A 24,487-nucleotide genomic window follows, 5' to 3' on the forward strand; every position below is an offset into this window, starting at 1 on the left:
ACTGGTAGGTCCGGAGGTGCGAACACACGACCACTACGGGTCACACCGCTCAGCCCCGTGATATTTGTTACTTTAGCTGACAGCGAGCTGACGTCAGTGACTTCTTCTTCCTTCTTCCCCGGAGGTGTATATCTCCACGGGACCGCGTGACTATTCTGGTACGGGAAAGGAACAGGTTTGACCATTAAGGGTGCCCGGGCTTTTGCGAGGCTGCACTTTTAGTGAAGTATATCACCAAGGGTTTGGGCTTCGCAACACCGCTCCCCTCCGTAGATTGCATGCATATATGCTGCTCTTCTTTTCCTTTAATGCCGACTTCTAGTCGACCTTGGTCTATCATCCGTTGTAACAATTCCTCTACTTCCAAACACGTCTCCATGTCATGCATCTCGCCGGATGTAGCAGACAGGAATCCTCCTTACACCCACTATGGGAATTACACCTCCCTTTTGTAGGGCCTCAAAGATAAACCTCCTAGGGGTTGCCACATCTCTCACGGTTTAGACCTGTGGGCCTATCGGATTCAACTGCATTAACTGCTCCCCCTCCATGATTGGCGAGCGGGTTGGTCCTCACATTGGGCCGATCCTCTTGGAAAGTCAGCCATCCGGCATCCATTAGATGTTGGACCTTGTATTTAAGGGCCAAGCATTTTTCGATGGAATGCCCCGGGGCACCCCCATGGTACTTGCAAGTTGCATTAGGGTCATACCACTTCGGAAAAGGGGGTTCGAGGACCCTTCCGGGAGTTACCACGGCCAAATGATTGGCGATGAGGGATGGTAGAAGATCTTCGTACGTCATTGGGAGCGGGGTGAATTCCGGCAACGGCCTCGGAGGGAAGTTCCTTGTCGTGTTGGAATTACCGGCCGGTCGAGTCGCGTTCGGAGTTGGAACTTGGGGAGCTTCCCTCTGGGTGGGTGCCTTAGGCTGCACGGGTGTTGAACTAGAGGCGTTCCCAGCATGAGCCGAGAAGCTCGGGTGATGTTGCGCGTACTGATGGGTACCATGAGGTGTTTGCTGGGTTTGACCCATGCGGGTGTTGAAGAGACGGCATGGGCATCTCCTTCCTTCCTTTTTGCCCCTGTTGCCCCGATTCTTTTGGCGTTCACGTTTGTGGAGGAAACGTAATCAAACTTTCCTCTCTTCAATCCCACCTCGATTCTTTCCCCGGCAAACACCAGATCCGCAAAGCTGGACGGCATGTAACCCACTAGCTTCTCATAGTAGAACACTGGCAGAGTGTCTACCATCATGGTGATCATCTCTCTCTCAACCATGGGAGGAGCTACTTGTGCCGCCAAATCCCTCCATCGCTGCGCATATTCTTTAAAGGTTTCACCCTCTTTCTTGAACATATTCTGCAGTTGAGTACGGTCAGGAGCCATATCAGAATTGTACTGATACTGCCTTAGGAAGGCGGTAATCAGATCCTTCCAAGTACGGATACGGGAAGCTTCCAAATTAGTGTACCACACTACCGCAGCTCCGGCCAAGCTATCCTGAAAGAAGTGTATCAACAGCTTTTCATCTTTAGAATGGGCGCCCATCTTACGGCAGTACATTTTGAGGTGGTTTTTGGGACAAGTCGTCCTTTATACTTGTCGAAGTCCGGCACTTTGAACTTCGGGGGAATAACAACATCGGGTACTAAGCAAAGATCCGTCATGTCTGCAAATGGATAGTCCCAAATCCTTCCACAGCCCTCAATCTTTCCTCAAGGAGTCGAGCTTCCTCCTTTCTTCGTTGCCGGGTCGGCCTTTCCATAGACAAAACTATTGGCGATGCTGCGAGGTTGGGTTGAGGCAACGTGCCTGGTGCCGGCCCTTCGGGGATCGGGGGATAAAACTCGACATCCCTCCGAGCATAATCTTGAGGGTCTTTATGGACTTCGTCGGGCTGCTGAGGAGGCTCTTTTTCATGGACGGGAGAAGCAATGTGGCCCGCATCTTCTTGCAAGATGGGTGGTGAATAGTTGGGCGGCAATCCATAAGGGTAAGCCGCTCGGTTGTATCCCAGGTGAGGGCTGCCATCGTGCCCAGTGCGTCCCTTCCCGTCCTACTATGTTTGGGGGAGGATGGTGCGTAGTTGCCAAGAGAGTCGGGTCTGCTTCGGCAGCCGAACTGACAGCGGCGGCAGTGGCCGCGTTCTTCTCCATGAGCTGCTTCATACCTAACATGGCCTCCATCATGGAGGCCATTTGTTCTTTCAGAGCCGACATGTCGGCTTTTATCTGTTCCTGTGTCTCCTCTTGATCACCCATCGTTCTAGATTTGGATCTGGTGCGATAGGGATCCCTTGCGGCGCGTTTAGTTATGGTGTTTTCCCTAAAAAACCAAACGTGAGGAGTGGGTAAAGAAAGAAAATGCATGCTAGAGATGAGATGTAGGAGTGATTTGATTTGCACAAGCTTTTTGGAGTAGAAACATGGGACCAACTCATTTTATTTCAAAAAAAAAAGAAATCATATCTAGTCAAGGTCTGAGAGACCATACAAGTTTCCTAACGATTTCTAATTATGTGGGCCATTAAGTCTATCATATGCTGACAATAGCCGAGAAGCCCATGAATCTCTTCGGGGGCGGAGTAGGTGTCTGCCATCGCCTTGGCCTTGGCTAACAATCGGGGAAGTTCTTGACTCCCGTTCAAGGTAAGAGCAAACCGATCCATCCACACGGTTGCCTCTTGGTGTAAAGAGTCGATCACCCTTCCTCTAGCCTCTTTTTCCGCATATACTTGGGCATACTCATCCGCGATTCTATGCTCGTGGGCCGTGGCTAGACCCAACTCTTCTTGGTACTTGGCGATGATAGCTAACATGTTGGTTTCTGTCTCGCATAGACGCTGAGACAAGCTTCTTTTGGACCTTGAACAAGCAATCAACTCCTCTCTCAGAACCATGCTATGTGCTCGCGACTGGTCCCTTTCTTCCCTTCGCAACTTGAGTTCATTATTGCTACCCCATAGAGCTCCGCGAAATTTGTTCCGGCCATACTCTTCCTTGCGAGCCCTCTTGGTCTCTTGTTCAAGGGCTCTTGCGGTAATTGCATTCTCTTCCCGTAACCCGGCACACTCCTTCCGAACGTGCGTAGCAGCCAACTTGAACTTCTCCTTGGCGAGTTTTGCCTTTCCTAACTCGCTCTTGAGAGCTTGGACTTCCTCGTCCTCTTCCGGTGCTTCACAATTCTCTTCGCTGACGACTTTTAACTTGGCGAGCCAATCTAAACCTCGTATGCGAACTTTCAGCCATTCGTGGTACCCACCAATGATGCCATTACGAATGCCTCTAAGCTCTTGATCTTTCCTTAACGGGGTTTCCCATGCCTTATGGATTCTTTGTATAGTCTTGGAATTTTGTGCGCCGAGATCCCTCACAAGGAAAGGAGACATGCTTTCTTCCGTCGGTGCTCCCCTCATGGGGTACCCTAGTTGTCTTATAGCGAGCGTGGGATTGTAATTAATACAACCCCTCGTTCCTACCAGCGGAATGTTTGGGTATCTTCCACATGAGAAAAGGACTCCTTCTTTTCCTTCCTTCCATCGGGGGAACCAACTGATTGTTCTACCTCCTATCCCGGCCAAGAGCTGGTCCCAATCTATTCTCCTCTTTTCAGTACATGAGCGGTGGCTCAGGAGCGGACATAGATGTCTTGTGTCTTGTTGGAACAAGTGTGAAACCAACCAAACACAGAGGGCGGGTAAGCAACAGATGATCCGTGCGCTACTCTTTTCGCACCTTCGGTCAAATGTGTCAAATAGATCTGCCAAGACAGCTACCACTGGACTTTCCTTACTATGGTGGTAGGCAAGGAAAGCGTCGATTGCTGCTAGGTCTATCAAACCATCCACGTTCGGGACCCAGTCTCCTTGATTGGCCATACCCCTCGCCTTGTCTTCTAGGTACTTCTGTGGCAGGCCCGCTATGCCGTTCCGAGTCTGTTTTATGCGGTCCAAACCTCTGGCTGAATCCTTGACCACAGTTGCAATTCTGCTCAAAGAGGGGAGACACCCGGAGGAAAGATATGGTTTCCTTCCCCCGAGAGGACATCCTAGAATTTCCTCAAATTCTTCAATGGTTGGTACTAATTGGAAGTCCCCGAATGTGAAGCATCTCAAGGGCTGGTCGTAGTATTGGGTAAGTGATGCAATGGCTTCTATGGACACCTCTGCTATGGTCAACTCTAAGATCTTTCCGTAAGTCTTGCGGAAGGCTTGCATTTGGAGGGGTTCCATCAACCGCCCTAATTCCTTGATGCTGGTGGTATCTGGGCTTTTGACCTTGACTTGGTAGAACCTCTTGCCGGTTTGATTTGTTCCCATGCTTACTAAAGTGAGATAAAAGCTGGTGCAAATCAAAACTCCGATATCTCATGGGTGGAATGGATGAATGCATGATGGAATGCATAAGACACAGATGCAATCTAGGAATGCGGGGGTCCGGGGAATTTGTCCCCTTCTTAGATACGACGTCTAGGGGTAGCAAAATGCCCCAACGCACGTTTTTAAGAAGGCGACACGGACCCTCCGTTGGTTTGTTTACAGTAGGGATCAAGACAGAACCCATATGCAATGCCTATGCAAAAGACACAATGCGGGAATGTACACAGTATGAAGATATTTACCGCACATAAGCAAAAGGGTATATGATACTCATGCATGGCAGTGTGAAAAATGGCACGCAGCGTGTTTGCTTCGTGCCCCTATTTAAGGGACCTATAAGGGAGAGAACTAACTAGGCTTTTAGCAATAATCCCCAAGGTAGTTATATCTCTCTTGATGGTTTCTAGAGGTATCATCCCCTTTGAAGAACATATTGTAGCAGTAGGGACTACTAGCAACAATAGGTTTTCAAAGAGAAAAGCTCTAGATGAGGGTTCACTGTAATCAAGCAAGTCGGAGACCTAGCATGATCACAGATTCACCTCCACTCTTTATGTTCCCATGAACCCGGGTATAGGGTCCTTTTTCACTCACAGTGTGTGCAAATAGTGTTGGTGTTTGTGTGCATCAAATGAATAAATATTTACTTCATGCATACATTTAAAACGCACTAAAAGCAACAAAGAGTTTATATACACAAGAACATAATGAAAGGAAACCAACAAAGGGGTAAGTCACGGTAAAACATTGCACAAAATTAAATGGCCTAACTCTCTAAAAACATCTCCCCAGTGGAGTCGCCAACTGTCGCAACCTACCCTTCGGCGGGAGGGCGACGCGTGACTCGCGGGATGCGTGTTCCACGAAAGGAATACGCGCGGAGTCGCCACCAACGTTTATTTGAGGAAAACGTCGGAAAAACCGGAAAAGACGAGATCTACGAACTTTTTAGTGAAAGGTTCGGGAGTTGTATTTACGCACGGGGAAGGTATTAGCACCCCACACGCCCGTCCCAAGGGACGGCAGCCTTTAATCGAATGTGCAAACATGAATTTGATTTTTATGTTCCCTTTTATGTTCTTATATCCTTTATACCCTTTTTATATTTTTTCCTTTTTTGTGGTCGACAAGGGTGTTTCCCTTTGCTCCTACGTATTCCTCAATTTGGGATGAGAAAATCAGACCTACGTAGTTCTTTCGGAACAATAGTGTTTGGTTAAGTTGTTTTTTTGTCTTTTTTTGTAAAATATATTTTTATTAAACAAAAGGTCATTTAAGGTGTTGGACCATTAAACGGTCTTTTGATTTTGGAAGGAGAGAAACGTTAAGGCGTTGGACCATTAACGACCTCTTGTTTTTGAAAGGAGAGAAACGTTAAGGCATTGGACCATTAACGATCTCTTATTTTTGAAAGGAGAGAAACGTTAAGGCATTGGACCATTAACGATCTCTTGGGGTGGTCGACAAAAGCGGGGCTTTTGCTCCTACGTATCCTCAATGAGGAACTCAGACCTACGTAGTTCTTTCTTATCAAGTGATTCTTTTTTATTTTAAGAGGTGATCATTTTAAGGTGTTGGACCTTAAAAATGATCCATTTTACTTAGTGAGAAAATGAAATGACGAACTTCAAAAGCCTATTTTTGTGGACGAGCTTGACTAGGTGGATTGATTTTAGCCTTTAGTTTCACTTTAGTTATTAATCAATTCGATTAAGAATGAGGAATCCCAAAGAGAAAACGTCCAATTGATTTTCCGCTTTATTTTACCTAAAGATGTCTTTTTGATTATTATATTATTTTTTTACCTCTTTTTGATTTCCAACGTGGTTACGGCACGACCGAACGGTCGGAATTGATTTTAACCAAAGTTAATGGATAATACAATTCAAACGTTCGGTGGAAATTTATTTTATTTTTAAGTTAAGCGAGAAATGACTTAAGTAAAATGGCTTAAGCACGTCAACAGGGGGTATAAAAAGTAAACAAAACGAGAATAAAAATGCACGAAACACAATGTGGACCACTACGGGTACATAGAATGAATCGAAAAGCTTGGTTCGAGGTACTTACCCGTTGAAGATCGAAGAACGATGAAGAACGAATGAAGAACGGTCGAAGAACGATCGAAACCTTTGCGAGATTCCTCACGGAAAACGTTACGGAAACGTTTCGGAAGCGCCTCGGCTTAGATTTTCTTCACGGAAACAATTTTTCCAAGCAAATTCGAAAGAGAGAGAAGTGCCTAAGGGGCTGGACCCCTTTCCTTCTTGCTTTCCTCCCCTATTTATAGCAAAATAGGGGAGGTGGTTGCCGCCCAGCTCGCCCAGGCGAGCTCAGCTCGCCCAGGCGAGCTCAGCTCGCCCAGGCGAGCTCAGCTCGCCCAGGCGAGCAGGGTTGCTTCCTCCAGAAGCAACCGCCTTCTGGAGGAATCTTCTGGAGGGCCCAAATGGGCCTGGGTGCTATTTGCACCCCCATTTTTACTAAGTACACCCCCCTCTGCTATTTTTTGGTGATTCTTTTTTCGTAAAGTTACGGAAACTTACGAATTTCGTAACGATACTTGTTTTCTTTCCGTAATGTTACGGAACCTTGCGGATTACATAATCATCCCCTTTTTGACTTACGGAATGTTACGGAACCTCACTTAATTATGCAACGATGCTTCCATTTGATTTCCGATGTGTCACGGAAACTTACGGATTGTGCATCAATATTTTTTTGGTTTTCCGGCATGTCCTGAAATTTCACAAATTGCCTAATGATGGGTGCCAAGCACCTCACAAGGACCAAAGAATGGTCGCATGTCATCAAGCAAAGGTCCCCGGACGAAATTAGGGTATGACAAAGAATTTGACATATCCAAAGATCAAATAATACTTTCTGAATCCCTACACAATGTTTACAATAATAACAATGACCTCAATCTTGACACCCAAGATTAATTATTCTAAACTACACAGAATAAGAGTAAGATTCAGATATTTTAGATATGATCAAAGATTCAAGAAACTTATGATCAAAGATTCAAGAAACAGAGTATATGATACCTCTTAACTCGTGTCTAAGAGTAAGATTCAGATTTCATAGCAAGGAAGACAACAGAAGAATGAGAATGTTTCCCTAGGAAAGGATAAAATAATAAGCTCATAATTGCTAAGAATGCTTCGACAAAAACCTTCTACTAATTCATGTTTTCCAAAAGCTTAGTTAATTGAGGCATTCGATCCTATAATCCAGGATTTTAAAAGACAAAACTAAACAAGAACCTGATTCCAATATAGCACCTGTTAGGCACTAATCATCATCATCATCCCTCTTCTTGGGCTTGCGGTATTTTTCCTCCACAACTTTTGCCATGAACAAGGCAGTGTTGGCTAACTTTGTGACATTAGGAACTTGATAATTCTGAGCCAAGTAAGCTCCACATACTGTCCCTGCTCTGAAAGAGAAGCAACTCCTGATTATACCCATAGATGCTCAAGTACTTGTTGTGAATTTGTGCTATTGAGAAACCACTTTAGCAAGAATCACTGTCAGAAATAAGCAAATCAGCATTTAGTTAACATCATATGAGAAGTAATTTTAGAGTTTGTGCGTTTGGCCATTGACTGGGAAAAAGTTTCATTGGCATATATTAAAGGGCATCACTCACATCAGTGATGAAGTATTATCGAAATTGATAGTGTATGGATGCATAAATGGTAATCTTAACCTATATGCTAATCTTAAAGGACCAGAGAACTGGTTCAAAGTTGTTCAAATTAAAAACTAGTTATATAAATTTGATTTTCTCTGTTTAAAACAAATTATTACGCATTTCTTTAGAATTAACCTTTATTTCAGAGATTAATTCAAATGTTAGTCATTTGTTGTATTGTCATGAACTTAAGAAGTGAATGGAATTATTAATCATAAAAAAAAAAAAAATACGTTGCTATTAAAATAAAATAAAATAAAAAGACTTTTAGATTGATACAAAATTATATGAAATTTATAGCAAACAACATCAAAGATAGGATAAAAAACTTAAAGTCCATAGAAGTGTTTTACATCATTTAGAAAACATTATGATAGACAAATCCAAATTACTTATTTATGATTCATTCACAAAACCAAAGTTGCTAATTGTGAATAGCTCACTAGCCTATAGGTTGCTAGAATGATTGTAACATAATATGCCATATAGCATATCAAACTGCAGCTATTCTCAAATATAGCTCATATTATATAGAAAACACAATTACAATATATATACAAACAATGTGCCAATATATATGAGAAACTATGGGCGCATTTATATACATCTCATAAAACTCAATGAAGTGACAATGACAATTATATCTATGTTCTATAAGCATATAGCAAGATATCCAAGCTGACTAGTAACACATAATTCCACAGTATAGCACAGCCAAGGCAGCATAAAGGGATTTTTGACTAGTGTCGCAACCTACCCTTCGGTGGGAGGGCGACGCGAGACTCGCGGGATGCGTGTTTCACGAAAGGAATACGCGCGGAGTCGCCACCAACGTTTATTTGAGGAAAACGTCGGAAAAACCGGAAAAGACGCGATCTACGAACTTTTAAGTGAAAGGTTCGGGAGTTGTATTTACGCACGGGGAAGGTATTAGCACCCCACACGTCCGTCCCAAGGGACGGCAGCCTTTAATCGAATGTGCAAACATGACTTTGATTTTTTATGTTCCCTTTTTATGTCTCTATATCCTTTATACCCTTTTTATATTTTTTCCTTTTTTGTGGTCGACAAGGGTGTTTCCCTTTGCTCCTACGTATTCCTCAATTTGCGATGAGGAAATCAGACCTACGTAGTTCTTTCGGAACAAAGTGTTTGGTTAAGTTGTTTTTGTCTTTTTTGCAAAATATGTTTTTATTGAACAAAAGGTCATTTAAGGTGTTGAACCATTAAACGGTCTTTTGATTTTGAAAGGGGAGAAACGTTAAGGCTTTGGACCATTAACGATCTCTTGTTTTTTGAAAGGAGAGAAACGTTAAGGCATTTGGACCATTAACGATCTCTTGGGGTGGTCGACAAAAGCGGGGCTCTTGCTCCTACGTATCCTCAATTGCGATGAGGAAATCAGACCTACGTAGTTCTTGCTTATCAAGTGATTCTTTTTTACTTAAGTGGTGGTCATTTTAAGGCGTTGGACCTTAAAAAATGATCCATTTTACTTAGTGAGAAAATGAAATGACAAACTTCAAAAGCCTATTTTTATGGACGAGCTTGACTAGGCGAATTGATTTTAGCCTTTAGTTTCACTTTAGTTATTAATCAATTCGATTAAGAATGAGAAATCCCAAAGAGAAAACGTCCGATTGATTTTCCGCTTTATTTTACTAAAAGATGTCTTTTTGATTATTATATTATTTTTTACCTCTTTTTGATTTCCAACGTGGTTACGGCACGACCGAACGGTCGGAATTTATTTTAACCGAAGTTAATGGATAATACAATTCAAACGTTCGGTGGAAATTTATTTTATTTTTAAGTTAAGCGAGAAATGACTTAAGTAAAATGGCTTAAGCACGTCAACAGGGGGTATAAAAAGTAAACAAAACGAGAATAAAAATGCACGAAACACAATGTGGACCACTACGGGTACATAGAATGAATCGAAAAGCTTGGTTCGAGGTACTTACCCGTTGAAGATCGAAGAACGATGAAGAACGAATGAAGAACGTCGAAGAACGGTTGAAACCTTTGCGAGATTCCTCACGGAAAACGTTACGGAAACGTTTCGGAAGCGAAACGTTTCGGAAGCGCCTCGGCTTAGATTTTCTTCACGGAAACAATTTTTCCAAGCAAATTCGAAAGAGAGAGAAGTGCCTAAGGGGCTGAACCCCTTCCTTCTTCACTTCCTCCCCTATTTATAGCAAAATAGGGGAGGTGGTTGCCGCTCAGCTCGCCCAGGCGAGCTCAGCTCGCCCAGGCGAGCAGGGTTGCTTCCTCCAGAAGCAACCGCCTTCTGGAGGGGCCTGGGTGCTATTTGCACCCCCATTTTTACTAAGTACACCCCCCTCTGCTGTTTTTTGGTGATTCTTTTTTCGTAAAGTTACGGAAACTTACGAATTTCGTAACGATACTTGTTTTCTTTCCGTAATGTTACGGAACCTTGCGGATTACATAATCATCCCCTTTTTGACTTACGGAATGTTACGGAACCTCACTTAATTATGCAACGATGCTTCCATTTGATTTCCGGTGTGTCACGGAAACTTACGGATTGTGCATCAATATTTTTTTTGGTTTTTCGGCATGTCCTGGAATTTCACAAATTGCCTAATGATGGGTGCCAAGCACCTCACGAGGACCAAAGAATGGTCGCACGTCATCGAGCAAAGGTCCCCGGACGAAATTAGGGTATGACAGTTGCCCCTCTTTACTTGTCTTTTATTGGAGATAAAAGGAAAGTAAAGATAAGACACTAATTTCGTTCCTCTCGATTTGGCGAGAGTCGCGGGTGACCATAAAATTTCCACATGCAAATGACTTGTTGTTCCCAGAATCTCACAAATTGCCTAATGATGGATGCCAAGCACCTCACAAGGACCAAAGAATGGTCGCATGTCATCAAGCAAAGGTCCCCGGACGAAAATCAGTGTATGACACTAATTTCGCTCCTCTCGGTTGACGAGAGTCGCGGGTGACCATGACTTGTCGTTCCTAGAATTTCACAAATTGCCTAATGATGGATGCCAAACACCTCACAAGGACCAAAGAATGGTCGCATGTCATCAAGCAAAGGTCCCCGGACGAAAATCAGTGTACGACACTCATTTCTCTCCTCTCGGTTGACGAGAGTCGCGGGTGACCATGACTTGTCGTTCCTAGAATTTCACAAATTTCCTAATGATGGATGCCAAGCACCTCACAAGGACCAAAGAATGGTCGCATGTCATCAAGCAAAGGTCCCCGGACGAAAATCAGTGTATGACACTAATTTCGCTCCTCTCGGTTGACGAGAGTCGCGGGTGACCATGAAATTTCCGCATGTAAATGACTTGTTGTTCCCGGAGGAACAAAAGGTGCAGAAGACTATGTCAGTCTCTGCATGCTATCAAGCGTTCTGTCTTACAGATAGCAAAAGAATGTTTATACGGATAACCACTCGGGTATTTCCACGTATCATCGGGCCCGCCGCCTCTGGATGATACAAGGGTGCAGAATGACCAAATTTGGTCTCTGCTTGTCATCGGGCCCGCCGCCTCTGGATGACAAAAGGGTGCGAATAACCATAAGGTATCTCCGCGTATCATCGGGCCCGCCGCCTCTGGATGATACAAGGGTGCAGAATGACCAAACTTGGTCTCTGCTTGTCATCGGGCTCGCCGCCTCTGGATGACAAAAGGGTGCGAATAACCGTAAGGTATCTCCGCGTATCATCGGGCCCGCCGCCTCTGGATGATACAAGGGTGCAGAATGACCAAACTTGGTCTCTGCTTGTCATCGGGCCCGCCGCCTCTGGATGACAAAAGGGTGCGAATAACCATAAGGTATCTCCGCGTATCATCGGGCCCGCCGCCTCTGGATGATACAAGGGTGCAGAATGACCAAACTTGGTCTCTGCTTGTCATCGGGCCCGCCGCCTCTGGATGACAAAAGGGTGCGAATAACCGTAAGGTATCTCCGCGTATCATCGGGCCCGCCGCCTCTGGATGATACAAGGGTGCAGAATGACCAAACTTGGTCTCTGCTTGTCATCGGGCCCGCCGCCTCTGGATGACAAAAGGGTGCGAATAACCATAAGGTATCTCCGCGTATCATCGGGCCCGCCGCCTCTGGATGATACAAGGGTGCAGAATGACCAAACTTGGTCTCTGCTTGTCATCGGGCCCGCCGCCTCTGGATGACAAAAGGGTGCGGATAACCGTAAGGTATCTCCGCGTATCATCGGGCCCGCCGCCTCTGGATGATACAAGGGTGCAGAATGACCAAACTTGGTCTCTGCTTGTCATCGGGCCCGCCGCCTCTGGATGACAAAAGGGTGCGGATAACCATAAGGTATCTCCGCGTATCATCGGGCCCGCCGCCTCTGGATGATACAAGGGTGCAGAATGACCAAACTTGGTCTCTGCTCGTGAATCACACTTGGGGTCACTGAATGACGAGGTGCGGATCACATGACCTCAGGGTCAGTATGACAAAGATTATGGGGCGGCCGACAAAAGCAAAGCTCTTGCTCCTACGTATCCTCCAATGAGGAACTCAGACCTACGTAGTTCTGGATAACTGGTGAGACTTGAAAAAGTCTCGGTGTTTTCTTTGCTAAAATGCAAACATGCTTTAGTAAAGAGATAAATATTCCAACTGATTAGAGCAGCATACGCTTTTTTGAGTGGAAAACAATGCGTTTACCGGGGAAGGAGAGTCTACTGATGAAATCCCCCCATAACCATAAATGAGATTTTGGATGTTAGCATTTCGTTTCTAAATGAACATTTAGAGGAAACACTGGGTCCGACAAAAATAGAAGAAAATCACTCAAAGTGTATCAATCTCGCACAGGTAAGTGTTTCATCCTAATTCCGAACCATAGATATGTCATGACTTGACTTTGCAAATTATTTCCTATCGAATCAAAAATTACATGCGTGATCATGGATCAATAGGGCTTCCCTTGGGAATGGGTTCTTTTGGTGGTTTTTTTTTCGGCTTTTGTGTGTTTTTGGCTTTTGATTTTTCTGGCTTTTCCTTTTTCTGTTTTTTTTGTTTAGTGCGGGGCGAGAAAAAAAAAGTCGCTAGCGCACGGGATTTTGGTTGGTAATTAAAGGGAGAAGACCATTTTAGGTCGTGGTTCCCTTTCCTTCTTTTTTCGTTCATTTGGTGACAATTCTGTATTGTTCAGATATTGTCTGGTCAAAAGACCTTTCTGCACATTTCTTCTAGTTTCTTTGATCAAGAACTTTCTTTCCTTCCTTTTTTACTTTCTCCCATTCTTTGGTTGGGAATTTTCTTTCTCTTCTTTTTGCTTTCTCCCACTCTTTGATTGGGAATTTCCTTTCTTTCCTTTTTGCTTTCTCCCACTCTTTGATTGGGAATTTCCTTTCCTTCCTTTTTTGCTTTCTCTTTGATTGGGAATTTCCTTTCCTTCCTTTTTTTGCTTTCTCTTTGATTGGAAATTTCCTTTCCTTCTTCCCTTTTTTTTTTTTTTGCTTCCGAGGGTAAGGTTTATGGTGAGTCAGGATTTTGGCTCAAGGCTTGTAGAATGGCTAGACATGATACATGTCAGGGTTTGGTTTGGTTCAAGGATAAAAAGGGATGCCCCACATTATTTCCATGACACAAATGCAAAAATGATGATTTGGAAATTTTATGCAAAACTGGTTATGCATGCACCTATGTGGACACTCAAGTGTCAAACTTTTATGGTCATGTGATGCTAGGGCTCAGGATTCATTTCCTCTATTTTAAATCAACCCAATGTTTCCAAAATATGTTCTTTTATCAATTTGTGCATTCATCTGGGTCCATTTCGGGCGTCCGGGGAAATTTCACAGCATTCACCCTTCAGGTGTAGACACGTTTTTTCCTCTTCAAAAATCGGTTATGATCAGTGAATTTTTTCGAAGAAGAGTTGGAAATCATCTCTTTTCAAAAGCATGTTGGTTTTTCAGCTTGACAACTTATTTTTTCTTTTTTCTCCTTCTTTTTTTTTATCATTATCATTTGTTTATTTCTTTTTCTTGTTTGTTTTTTTTTTCTTCTTTTTTTTCATGAGGTATTTTGCTACCTAAACATGTGCATATTTTTATGAGGTATTTTTGCTATATACATGCATATCCAAGGTATCTTGCTACCTAAACATACATATATATGTTTTGTAAGGTATTTTTGCTATATACATGCATATCCAAGGTATCTTTCTACCTAAACATACATATATATTTTGTGAAGTATTTTTTGTTTACATACATGCATATCTAAGGTATCTTTCTACCTAAACATACATATATATATTTTGTGAAGTGTTTTTTGTTTACATACATGCATATCTAAGGTATTTTCACTACCTAAACATACATATATATGTTTTGTAAGGTATGACTACCTTCCGAGCTTGCGCTTGTTTTATTTAAATTCCCAGGATCATGAGCAACTAGGTGCGTCCTACTATAAAAAGTGATCAAATAACAAGCATAGATTCAAAAGGTACTAGGTTGCCTCCTAGTAGCGCTTCTTTAACGTCTTTAGCTGGACGCCTTATGACTTGTCGGTCACTGACCTAGTACTTTTCTTACATTTGGCTTTGGACTTGGTCGCCTATTGGTCGGCCATGTTGCGTAGGCAATACTCAAACCTTTTTGTGGATGAGCAGAGGTGAACTCTAAAGGTGGTGGCGGTGCGTCTATTGCCTGCTACCGACCATCCCAATGCTGCTGTGGTGCTTCACCCTGCGCCTGCCTGGAGACGCAGTACTTCTTGATGAAAGCTCGATTAGTAGGGGGCCTGATGCCCTTGCTGGAGGTGACAGGTACTCTGTAGAACTGACAGAGACCCGTAATTAGAGCTTGACAACTCCAAGACCCTGTTGGACTTCTTCGGGTCCACTGGGTGTCTTGCAGGCGCGATCCCTGCAAACAATAGATGAAATCAGAAATCAGTTGAGCGATGTGCATACTTACCTATGATGATGTGACCTTGTCGGGGGGGTACGAGCACCCTGTAGGACTGATAGAGGCCCGTAACCAGAGCTGGAAACCCCAGGGCCCTGTTGGACTTTTCCGGGTCCACTGGGTGTCTCTTGGGTGCGATCCCTGCAAACAATAGATGGTATCAGAAATCAGTTGAACTATATGCATACTTACCCATGTTGGGACGACACAGACCAACTGATACTTTTGCAGGGGGAGATTGGCATTGCGGTCGCTGGGCAGAATGTTGCTAAGTAGCAATGTCATCTATATCTGTGTAAGAGTGGTCATGTTAGTGCGCATGATCCGCACTCGTCTCTTTGCAGGCACGGGTGAAATCTTGCCCCGGTATGCATAGTAGCTGTGTGATAGCCTCCCTCTCTGGTTGTGCTCGCACAGTTGGCCCTCCTCCAATATCAGGGGGTGGCCCAGGAACCGTTAAAAGGAAACTACTGGCCCCTTAACCGAAAGTGCAAGTCTCGGTTAAGCATTTAAGGGCAGAGGACCTTAAATTCTTTTAAGGTGTGGATGTCGAGCACACTGAAAATGAGGACACGTAGCCCTCTAAAGGTGAGGGCGTGCAGCCCTCTCAAGGCGAGGAGGTGCAGTCCTCTGGAGATGAGGGCGTGCAGCCCTCTGCTGGCGAGGACGTGTAGTCCTTTCAAGGTGAGGGCGTGTAGCCCTCTGACGGTGAGGGTAACTAGTACCCAAGGTGAGGACGTGTAGCCCTCTCAAGGCGAGGACATGTAGTCCTCTGGAGGTGAGGGCGTGCAACCCTCTGATGGTGAGGACGTGTAGTCCTCTCAAGGCGAGGACGTGTAGTCCTCTCAACGGTGAGGGTAACTAGTACCCAAGGTGAGGGCGTGTAGCCCTCTCAAGGCGAGGACGTGTAGTCCTCTGATGGTGAGGGCGTGCAGCCCTCTGATGGTGAGGGTAACTAGTACCCAAGGTGAGGGCGTGTAGCCCTCTCAAGGCGAGGACGTGTAGTCCTCTGATGGTGAGGGCGTGCAGCCCTCTGATGGTGAGGGTAACTAGTACCCAAGGTGAGGACGTGTAGCCCTCTCAAGGCGAGGACATGTAGTCCTCTGATGGTGAGGGTAACTAGTACCCAAGGTGAGGACGTGTAGCCCTCTCAAGGCGAGGACATGTAGTCCTCTGATGGTGAGGGCGTGCAGCCCTTTGATGGTGAGGACGTGTAGTCCTCTCAAGGCGAGGACGTGTAGTCCTCTCAACGGTGAGGGTAACTAGTACCCAAGGTGAGGGCGTGTAGCCCTCTCAAGGCGAGGACATGTAGTCCTCTAAAGGTGAGGGCGTGCAGCCCTCTCAAGGCGAGGACATGTAGTCCTCTGATGGTGAGGGCGTGCAGCCCTCTGATGGTGAGGACGTGTAGTCCTCTCAAGGCGAGGACGTGTAGTCCTCTCAACGGTGAGGGTAACTAGTACCCAAGGTGAGGGCGTGTAGCCCTCTCAAGGCGAGGACATGTAGTCCTCTAAAGGTGAGGGCGTGCAGCCCTCTGATGGTGAGGACGTGTAATCCTCTCAAGGCGAGGACGTGTAGTCCTCTCAACGGTGAGGGTAACTAGTACCGAAGGTGAGGGCGTGTAGCCCTCTCAAGGCGAGGACGTGTAGTCCTCTGATGGTGAGGGCGTGCAGCCCTCTGATGGTGAGGGTAACTAGTACCCAAGGTGACGATGTGTAGCCCTCTCAAGGCGAGGACATGTAGTCCTCTGATGGTGAGGGTAACTAGTACCCAAGGTGAGGACGTGTAGCCCTCTCAAGGCGAGGACATGTAGTCCTCTCAAGGTGAGGGCGTGCAGCCCTCTGGTGGTGAGGACGTGTAGTCCTCTCAAGGCGAGGACGTGTAGTCCTCTGACGGTGAGGGTAACTAGTACCCAAGATGAGGGCGTGTAGCCCTCTCAAGGCGAGGACATGTAGTCCTCTGGAGGTAAGGGCGTGCAGCCCTCTGATGGTGAGGACGTGTAGTCCTCTCAAGGCGAGGACGTGTAGTCCTCTGACGGTGAGGGTAACTAGTACCCAAGGTGAGGGCGTGTAGCCCTCTCAAGGCGAGGACATGTAGTCCTCTAGAGGTGAGGGCGTGCAGCCCTCTGATGGTGAGGACGTGTAGTCCTCTCAAGGCGAGGACGTGTAGTCCTCTCAACGGTGAGGGTAACTAGTACCCAAGGTGAGGGCGTGTAGCCCTCTCAAGGCGAGGACATGTAGTCCTCTGGAGGCGAGGACGTGTAGTCCCCTCAACGGTGAGGGTAACTAGTACCCAAGGTGAGGGCGTGTAGCCCTCTCAAGGCGAGGACATGTAGTCCTCTAGAGGTGAGGGCGTGCAGCCCTCTGATGGTGAGGACGTGTAGTCCTCTCCAGGCGAGGACGTGTAGTCCTCTCAACGGTGAGGGTAACTAGTACCCAAGGTGAGGGCGTGTAGCCCTCTCAAGGCGAGGACAGGTAGTCCTCTGGAGGTGAGGGCGTGCAGCCCTCTGATGGCGAGGACGTGTAGCCCTCTCAACGGTGAGGGTAACTAGTACCCAAGGTGAGGGCGTGTAGCCCTCTCAAGGCGAGGACAGGTAGTCCTCTGGAGGTGAGGGCGTGCAGCCCTCTGATGGCGAGGACATGTAGTCCTCTCAACGGTGAGGGTAACTAGTACCCAAGGTGAGGGCGTGTAGCCCTCTCAAGGCGAGGACGTGTAGTCCTCTGAAGGTGAGGGCGTGCAGCCCTCTGATGGCGAGGACGTGTAGTCCTCTCACTGGTGAGGGTAACTAGTACCCAAGGTGAGGGCGTGTAGCCCTCTCAAGGCGAGGACAGGTAGTCCTCTGGAGGTGAGGGCATGCAGCCCTCTGATGGCAAGGACATGAAGTCCTTTGATGGCGAGGACATGTAGTCCTCTGATGGCGAGGACATGTAGTCCTCTCAAGGCGAGGACGTGTAGTCCTCTAAAGGTGATAGGTACAAGTACCCAAGGCTCCACCCTTATGAGAAAGCAAGAGATCGACTCATCGAGAGGGCCGGTCATCCCAAATCCACCAGATTTGGACATTAGATGTAGGAAATCTATGCAGTTAACATAATTTTTGGGGATGCAGATGCATGCAACCTTTGTCGTGAAATTTTGGTAAATGCAGACTTCATATGAAACAATGCAATGTAATGGAAAGTTGTACAATGTTCATGACATTCTTTCCCTATTTTGTGATTTTGATTTTGATTTAATTTTTTTTTTTTTTTTTTTTTTTTTGGAAAACACAGATTGACTGTCCTTTTGAAAGAGTTGATAATTCATGCAACCTCATCCTATCTTTTTTTGCAAATCTCTCCGGGAACTCCCTCAGAGTGTGTGTTCTGTTTGATTTAGTCACTTGACCATTTTGGAGTGACGGCAATGGAGTCGTTTGATGTTTGATCAATCCATTGAAAACCTAGGGTTTGTCCCCCCTTTTCTTTTTCTTGTTTAAAAACATCGACAGGTGAGAACTTTTGATCTGCCCCTATGTTCACTTGAGGCTCATGCACGATGCCCCTCATTGCCCCAGTGTAAGGCTTTGAGGTACCAATCGTTGTCTTTCGTCATGACCTTGTAGGAGGGAACCTATTGGGTGAGAACTTCTAATCTGCCCCTAGGTTCACTTGAGGCTCATGCACGGTGCCCCTCATTGCCCCAGTGTAAGGCTTTGAGGTACCAATCGTTGTCTTTCGTCATGACCTTGTAGGAGGGAACCTATTGGGTGAGAACTTCTAATCTGCCCCTAGGTTCGCTTGAGGCTCATGCACGGTGCCCCTCATTGCCCCAGTGTAAGGCTTTGAGGTACCAATCATTGTCTTGTTTTCACGACCTCGTAGTGAGGAAGAATGAAAGAAGCAGTTGATTCTTGCAAAAAGAATTTTCCAAGGAAGAGAAATAGTTGAAGGATCTTTCAGTTGATGGATTAAGTCTAATGACTCCTATGTAGAAGCAAGATGTTTTGATGTTTTGATGATGCCAAAGGATCAAGTGCTTCCAAGTTTTATTCAAGACAAGAATCCAAGAAAGTCAAGATATATGATCAAGTTTGATCTCTTAGAATCTTTAGGAAGAAGTTTCCAAATTGAAGAAGCAAAAGGTTTGACCAAAGAATTCTATCATTTCAAATTGAGATTTGCTCTCTGGTAATCGATTACCATTAGTTAAAAATGTTTTAATTCAAATTTTTAAAACCTGTAATCGATTACATAAGTCTTGTAATTGATTACCAGAGGGGATTTTCAGAAAATAATTTCCAAGAGACATATCTATTCAAATGTTTTATGAATGGCCATTCAAATGTTTTAAAGAGAGTTTTCATTGCCCAAACAGTTTTATCCTCTCGAAAGATCAAGAGTTTTTCTGAACTGAAATGTCTTATCCTCTCAAAAAGATTCCTTGGTCAACCACTTGCTTATTCAATAAGGAATTTTGATTGATCTTCATTTTACAATCTACCTTTTTTACGAGAGACCTCTTCTTCTCTTCTTCTTATTTCTGAAAAAGGGATTAAGAGACCGTGGGTCTCTTGTAGTAGAGGATTCTTGAACACAAGGGAATGGTTATCCCTGTGTGCATTGTTAATTCGAAAAGAGAGATTGATAGTTCAATTGGGGAATAGTCTTTGCATCTTAATTCAACCCCCCTTTTTCTTAAGGTAATTGAGGCCATTTGTCCAACATCCTATTCTTGATAACTCACTTCTCTCTAAAAATGAGGTCACATGAACGTCTATATTTTTACTTGAAAACACAGTCAATCAAATGCCTTTTTATTTTTTATTTTGAAACTTATTTTTTATTTTGAAACTTATTTGTTTTGAACTTTGCTCGTTGTTTTATGGCACCCCCACCAACGCGCAAGATGAGTAATCTCTGATTGAACGGTCTTGGAAGTCAACACTCAAGAGCGCAGGTTGCTTGAGCAAACAGACCAATGGCTTACACCCACATTCTGGTGAAAGTTGAATAAGCAAACATGCGTTTGTGAGAGGATGAGGGACAAAGATATCAACTTTATCCATTTCATTTAACATTGTAGCTGTGGTTTACAATAATGGCATAAACTTGGAAACCCTGATGAGTCATTAGGGACACCTAACAACAGCTTTCAAAATTGCCCCATGTATGGTGTTGAATCAATGTTATGATTCAACAAGCGATTCTCCTTAAATTTCAGCCAGCCCGCATCAATTAGACCTTGCACCTTACGCTTCAGAGCCCTACAATGCTCAATGGAACGCCCCGGGGCTTCTCCGTGACAAGCACACGTTGCGTTCGAGTCGTATTCTCGGAGAAATGGAGGTTGATGAACCTTGGCTAGGGTTATGGCTACCATTGAATTATCAAGTAGATATGGGATCAAGTTTAGCATATGACACCGGAATTTGGGGTGAATCCTACAGGCTTTTCGCTGCAAAATTCATTTCTTGGTTGGTGTTTTTTTTGGTTTGTGCTAAAGGTGGTCTTCGTCATTGGAAGTGCGGTAGACAGGCTTTGTGGTTGATTTAGGGATGGCCTTTGTGGATAACTGGGTGGTGGGTAAGGAGGTTTGTTATTGGCTGAGTAATGACATTTTTGGGTTGGTGGGAAACTTGGCCGTATAGGAATATCATTCACAGCATGGGTTTCTCCCTCTTTCTCACCCTCTTCATTTGCCCCAGTTTTCTCAGTCGTCCTAGTAGGATGATCAATTTGCCTCTTTTCGGACCCACATCGATCCTTTCACTGGCGAAGACCAAATCCGCAAAGCTTTGAGGGTGCATAGCCCACCATCTTTTCATAGTAGAGTATCGATAATGTGTCTACCATCACGATCATCGTCTCCCTTTCCATCATTGGGGGTACCACCTGGGCCGCCAGATCCCTCCACCTTTTGGGCGTGTTCTTTGAAAGATCCGTCCCCCTTTTTGCAAATGTTCTATAGTTGCATCCTATCCGGAACCATATCAAAATTGTACTGATACTGCTAACAAAGGCAACCATTAGGTCCTTCCAAGAATGGACTCGGGAAGATTCCAAGTTAGTGTACCAGGTAACAGCTACCCCAGTAAGACTTTCTTGGAAGGAATGTATTAGCAATTCCTCATCTTTTGCGTATTCCCCCATCTTCTGACAATACATCTTTAAATGGTTCTTGGGACAAGTAGTCCCCTTGTACTTGTCAAGGTCCAGCACCTTGAACTTGGGAGGGGTGATGATATTGGGTTCTAGGAACAACTCTTTTAGGTTAGCAAAGGCATAATCTTCACCTCCTTCAATGGCCCTGAGCCTTTCCTCTAGATGATCCAACTTTCCCATTCCTGCCATAGTCATGAGGGTTTTTAACCGCTGTGGAACGTGAGGGTTGTGGTTGTGGATGACACTGAGGGCCCTCCAAAGTGTTTTGCAGGGGTATACCACCAACTGCTTGCCCTTCAGTGGCATATCCGAGGCAAGGCTCGAAGTCGGCTAGATTGTGGTGGGGCATTCCATGTGTCTCCTCCATGGGTCGAGAGACATGTGCATGATCAGATTGAGGTTGTTGGCTCTTAATGAGTATGGAAGTGGAGTTTTTGACATCCTCATTGGGAATGTACGCCACATTGGGTGGTGTATAGTTTGGGAGGCAAGCCATATGGCGGGAAGGCGTGCTTGTTTTGAATTTGCACATCATGGGGGCTGCCCGTACTTCCCAAATCTTTGCCTACCATATCTGAGGTTGGATGATTCATTTGGTTGATGCCGGATGGGGACATCAGGTTCACCTTAGCAACAACGCTGGTAGCGGCAATTGCAACCGCATTGGCTTCCATTATCTTCTTCACGCTCATCATGGCCTCCATCATTGTGGCCATTTTCTCTTTAATGGCCTCCATGTCGGCCTTCATCTTCTCTTGTATCTCCTCTACTTCACCCATTACTCTAGCTCTAGCACAAGTTCGGTGAGGACGCCGTAAAGCATGTTTTTTTTTTTTATAACAATGATTAAGTTCATTTTATTTTATTTTATTTTATTTTTCAAGGAAAGAATGCAACGAGCAATGCAACCAATGAAAAGCATGGATGCATGCGAATGATGTACAGTCGAAGTATTGCGAATTTTTACGCAGGATATGGGGTTGAATCAATTTAGATTTTCAACATGGTCCATGACATCTTTGTCAAGGTGAAACTGGAAGTAACAAGGACATCAACAATCCTAAATATGTTTGGCAGTAGACAAAGCAGTGATGTGACTCAATTCATCTTTTGCCCCAATTTTGCAGGACGGTTACTTCCATATTTCAACTTGACTTGATGAACCTTTTTGTAAAAGCATGAGCTTGGTTCAACCCTATAATCCAAGGAATGGCAATTCTGATCGCCAATACTTCAACAACATCTCATAGGGATGAATGACTCGGGCATACTTTAAGCTATGCATGGAAAATGTAATTATGAAATTGAGATGCCCGAAGAAACACCATTTCCTAGTTAACCATGCATTAGGTACCATGTTCACTCATTTTGTTTTTTAAGTGAAACGGGTTTATGATCCTAACATGGTTGGCTCATGGTGCCTAACACATGCAACTAAGAATGTAGTGTGAAGCTTCACGCTTCCCCCTTTTTTGTTTTTGTTTTGTAGAGGAAAACGCAAGGATGAGCAAACATGAAAACAAATGGTATGCAATTTTGCAGATCAAAAAGTTTGTTGAACGCATATGCATGATGATGCCATGACTCATGCAAAATGTGAGGCTGGAATATGATAACGGACAAATGCAGGATATGTCCATTATGATGTTATGAAGAGATGCTTATGCGATGCATGATATGAATGCATTTTACGGACACGAGAGCCCGGAAAATTATCTCTTCTTACTTGCGCATTTGGGGGCGCAGTGCCCCATGTGTACAATTAAGAAGGTGATATGGACCTTCCGGCTTCCCGTGACAAAGGACGAGACCAACATACAATGCATGCTAGAGATAAAATGCGGGAGTGACTTGATTCGCACTGATTTTTGGAGTAAAAACGTGGGATAAACTCATTTTATTCAAAAAGTTATAACTAGTCAAGATCTGAGCGACAATACAAACTTCCTAGCGGTTTCTAATCATATGGTCCATTAAGTCTATCATCTGTTGACAATAGCTGAGAAGTCTGTGGATCTTCTTGGGGGCGGAGTAGGTGTCCGCCATTGCTTTGGCCTTGGCTAGCAATCGGGGAAGTTCTTGACTCCTGTTCAAAGTAAGAGTAAATCGGTCCGTCCACATTGTTGCCTCTTGGTGCCATGAATCAATTACCCTATCCCTTGCTTCGCTTTCTGCTGATATCTTGGCGTACTCATCCTCTAGCCTTTGCTCGTGAGTCGCCGCTAGATTTAGCTTCTCTTTGCACTCATCGATGACGGCCCACATATTCCCTTCAGTCTCGCTTAACTGTTGGGACAAATTTCTTTTCGACCTAAGGTAAGCCTTTAGCTCGTCCTTCAAGATCATGCCTTTGACCCGTGATGATTCCTTTCACCTCTTCGGAGCTTGAGCTTACTATTGCTTCCTTATAAAGCCCCTCAAAACTTTGCTGGCACGTGTTCTTCCTTTCGGGCCTTCTTGGTTTCTCGTTCCAAGGCTTCAGCGGTGGCCATATTGATGTCCCTTAGTTCATCATACTCTTTTCAGACTTTGATGGCTATGGACTTGAACTTCTCTTCGACTACTCGGGCTCTTTCAAGCTCTGCCTTTAGGGCTTGTACCTCATCACTTTCTTCCGAAGCTTTACCCTCATCGTCCCTCACAGTCTTTAGATTTGGGAGCCAATCCAATCCTTGTGTTCGGACTCTCAGCCACTTATGATAGCCGCCGATGATCCCATTACTGCTTCCCCTAAGCTCTCTGTCCTTTCTTCACGCCGCATCCCATGCCTTGCGAACTCCTTGGAGTACCCTCGCGTTGTGGTCACTAAAACCCCGTGCGATGAAAGGCGTGATGCTTTCGTCTAATGGCGCTCCTCTCATGGGGTAGCCAAGCTGTCTTATGGCGAGAACGGGATTATAATTAATACAACTCCTTGTTCCCATCAAGGGAACATTTGGACATCCTTCGCATGAAGATAGAATCTTGATTCTTCCTTCCTTCTAGCGAGGGAACCAATTAACAGACGCCCCCCCCATGCTAGCCAAGAGTTGGTCCCAATTCGCCTTTCCTTTTTCGACGCACGAGCGGTAACCTTGTAGCGGATAGACGGGCCTACCTTCTTGGAGAAAAAGGTGTGAAACCAGCCCCACATAGAGAGCTGGAGTACAACAAACAATCCTTGCATTGCTTTCTTCACATCTTCGGTCGAAGGTGTCATATAGGTCGGCTAGCATAGCGACAACCGGACATTCCTTGTGGTTATGATAGGCGAGAAAAACGTCGATCGCTGCCAGGTCCACCAACCCATCCACATTTGGAAAGAGGACTCCCTCGAAAATCAACAGTGTGAG

At 45.0% G+C, this 24,487-nt stretch overlaps 1 protein-coding gene across 1 annotated transcript; it reads right to left on the reverse strand.

Moving 5' to 3' along the window:
• Positions 1-7,674: 7,674 nt before the first annotated feature.
• LOC100817291 (uncharacterized) lies at positions 7,675-7,851 on the reverse strand. Its single transcript, XM_003552037.5, has one exon. It carries the CDS (start codon positions 7,849-7,851, stop codon positions 7,675-7,677), a length of 177 nt encoding a protein of 58 aa, XP_003552085.1.
• Positions 7,852-24,487: the final 16,636 nt, after the last annotated feature.

This window comes from Glycine max, chromosome 18 (genome assembly GCF_000004515.6).
Source record: "Glycine max cultivar Williams 82 chromosome 18, Glycine_max_v4.0, whole genome shotgun sequence".
Lineage (NCBI taxonomy): Eukaryota > Viridiplantae > Streptophyta > Magnoliopsida > Fabales > Fabaceae > Glycine > Glycine max.

Excerpts from the sequence above, each read along its gene's own strand:
- LOC100817291 (XM_003552037.5), bottom strand. The coding sequence starts at position 7,851 with ATGGGTATAATCAGGAGTTGCTTCTCTTTCAGAGCAGGGACAGTATGT.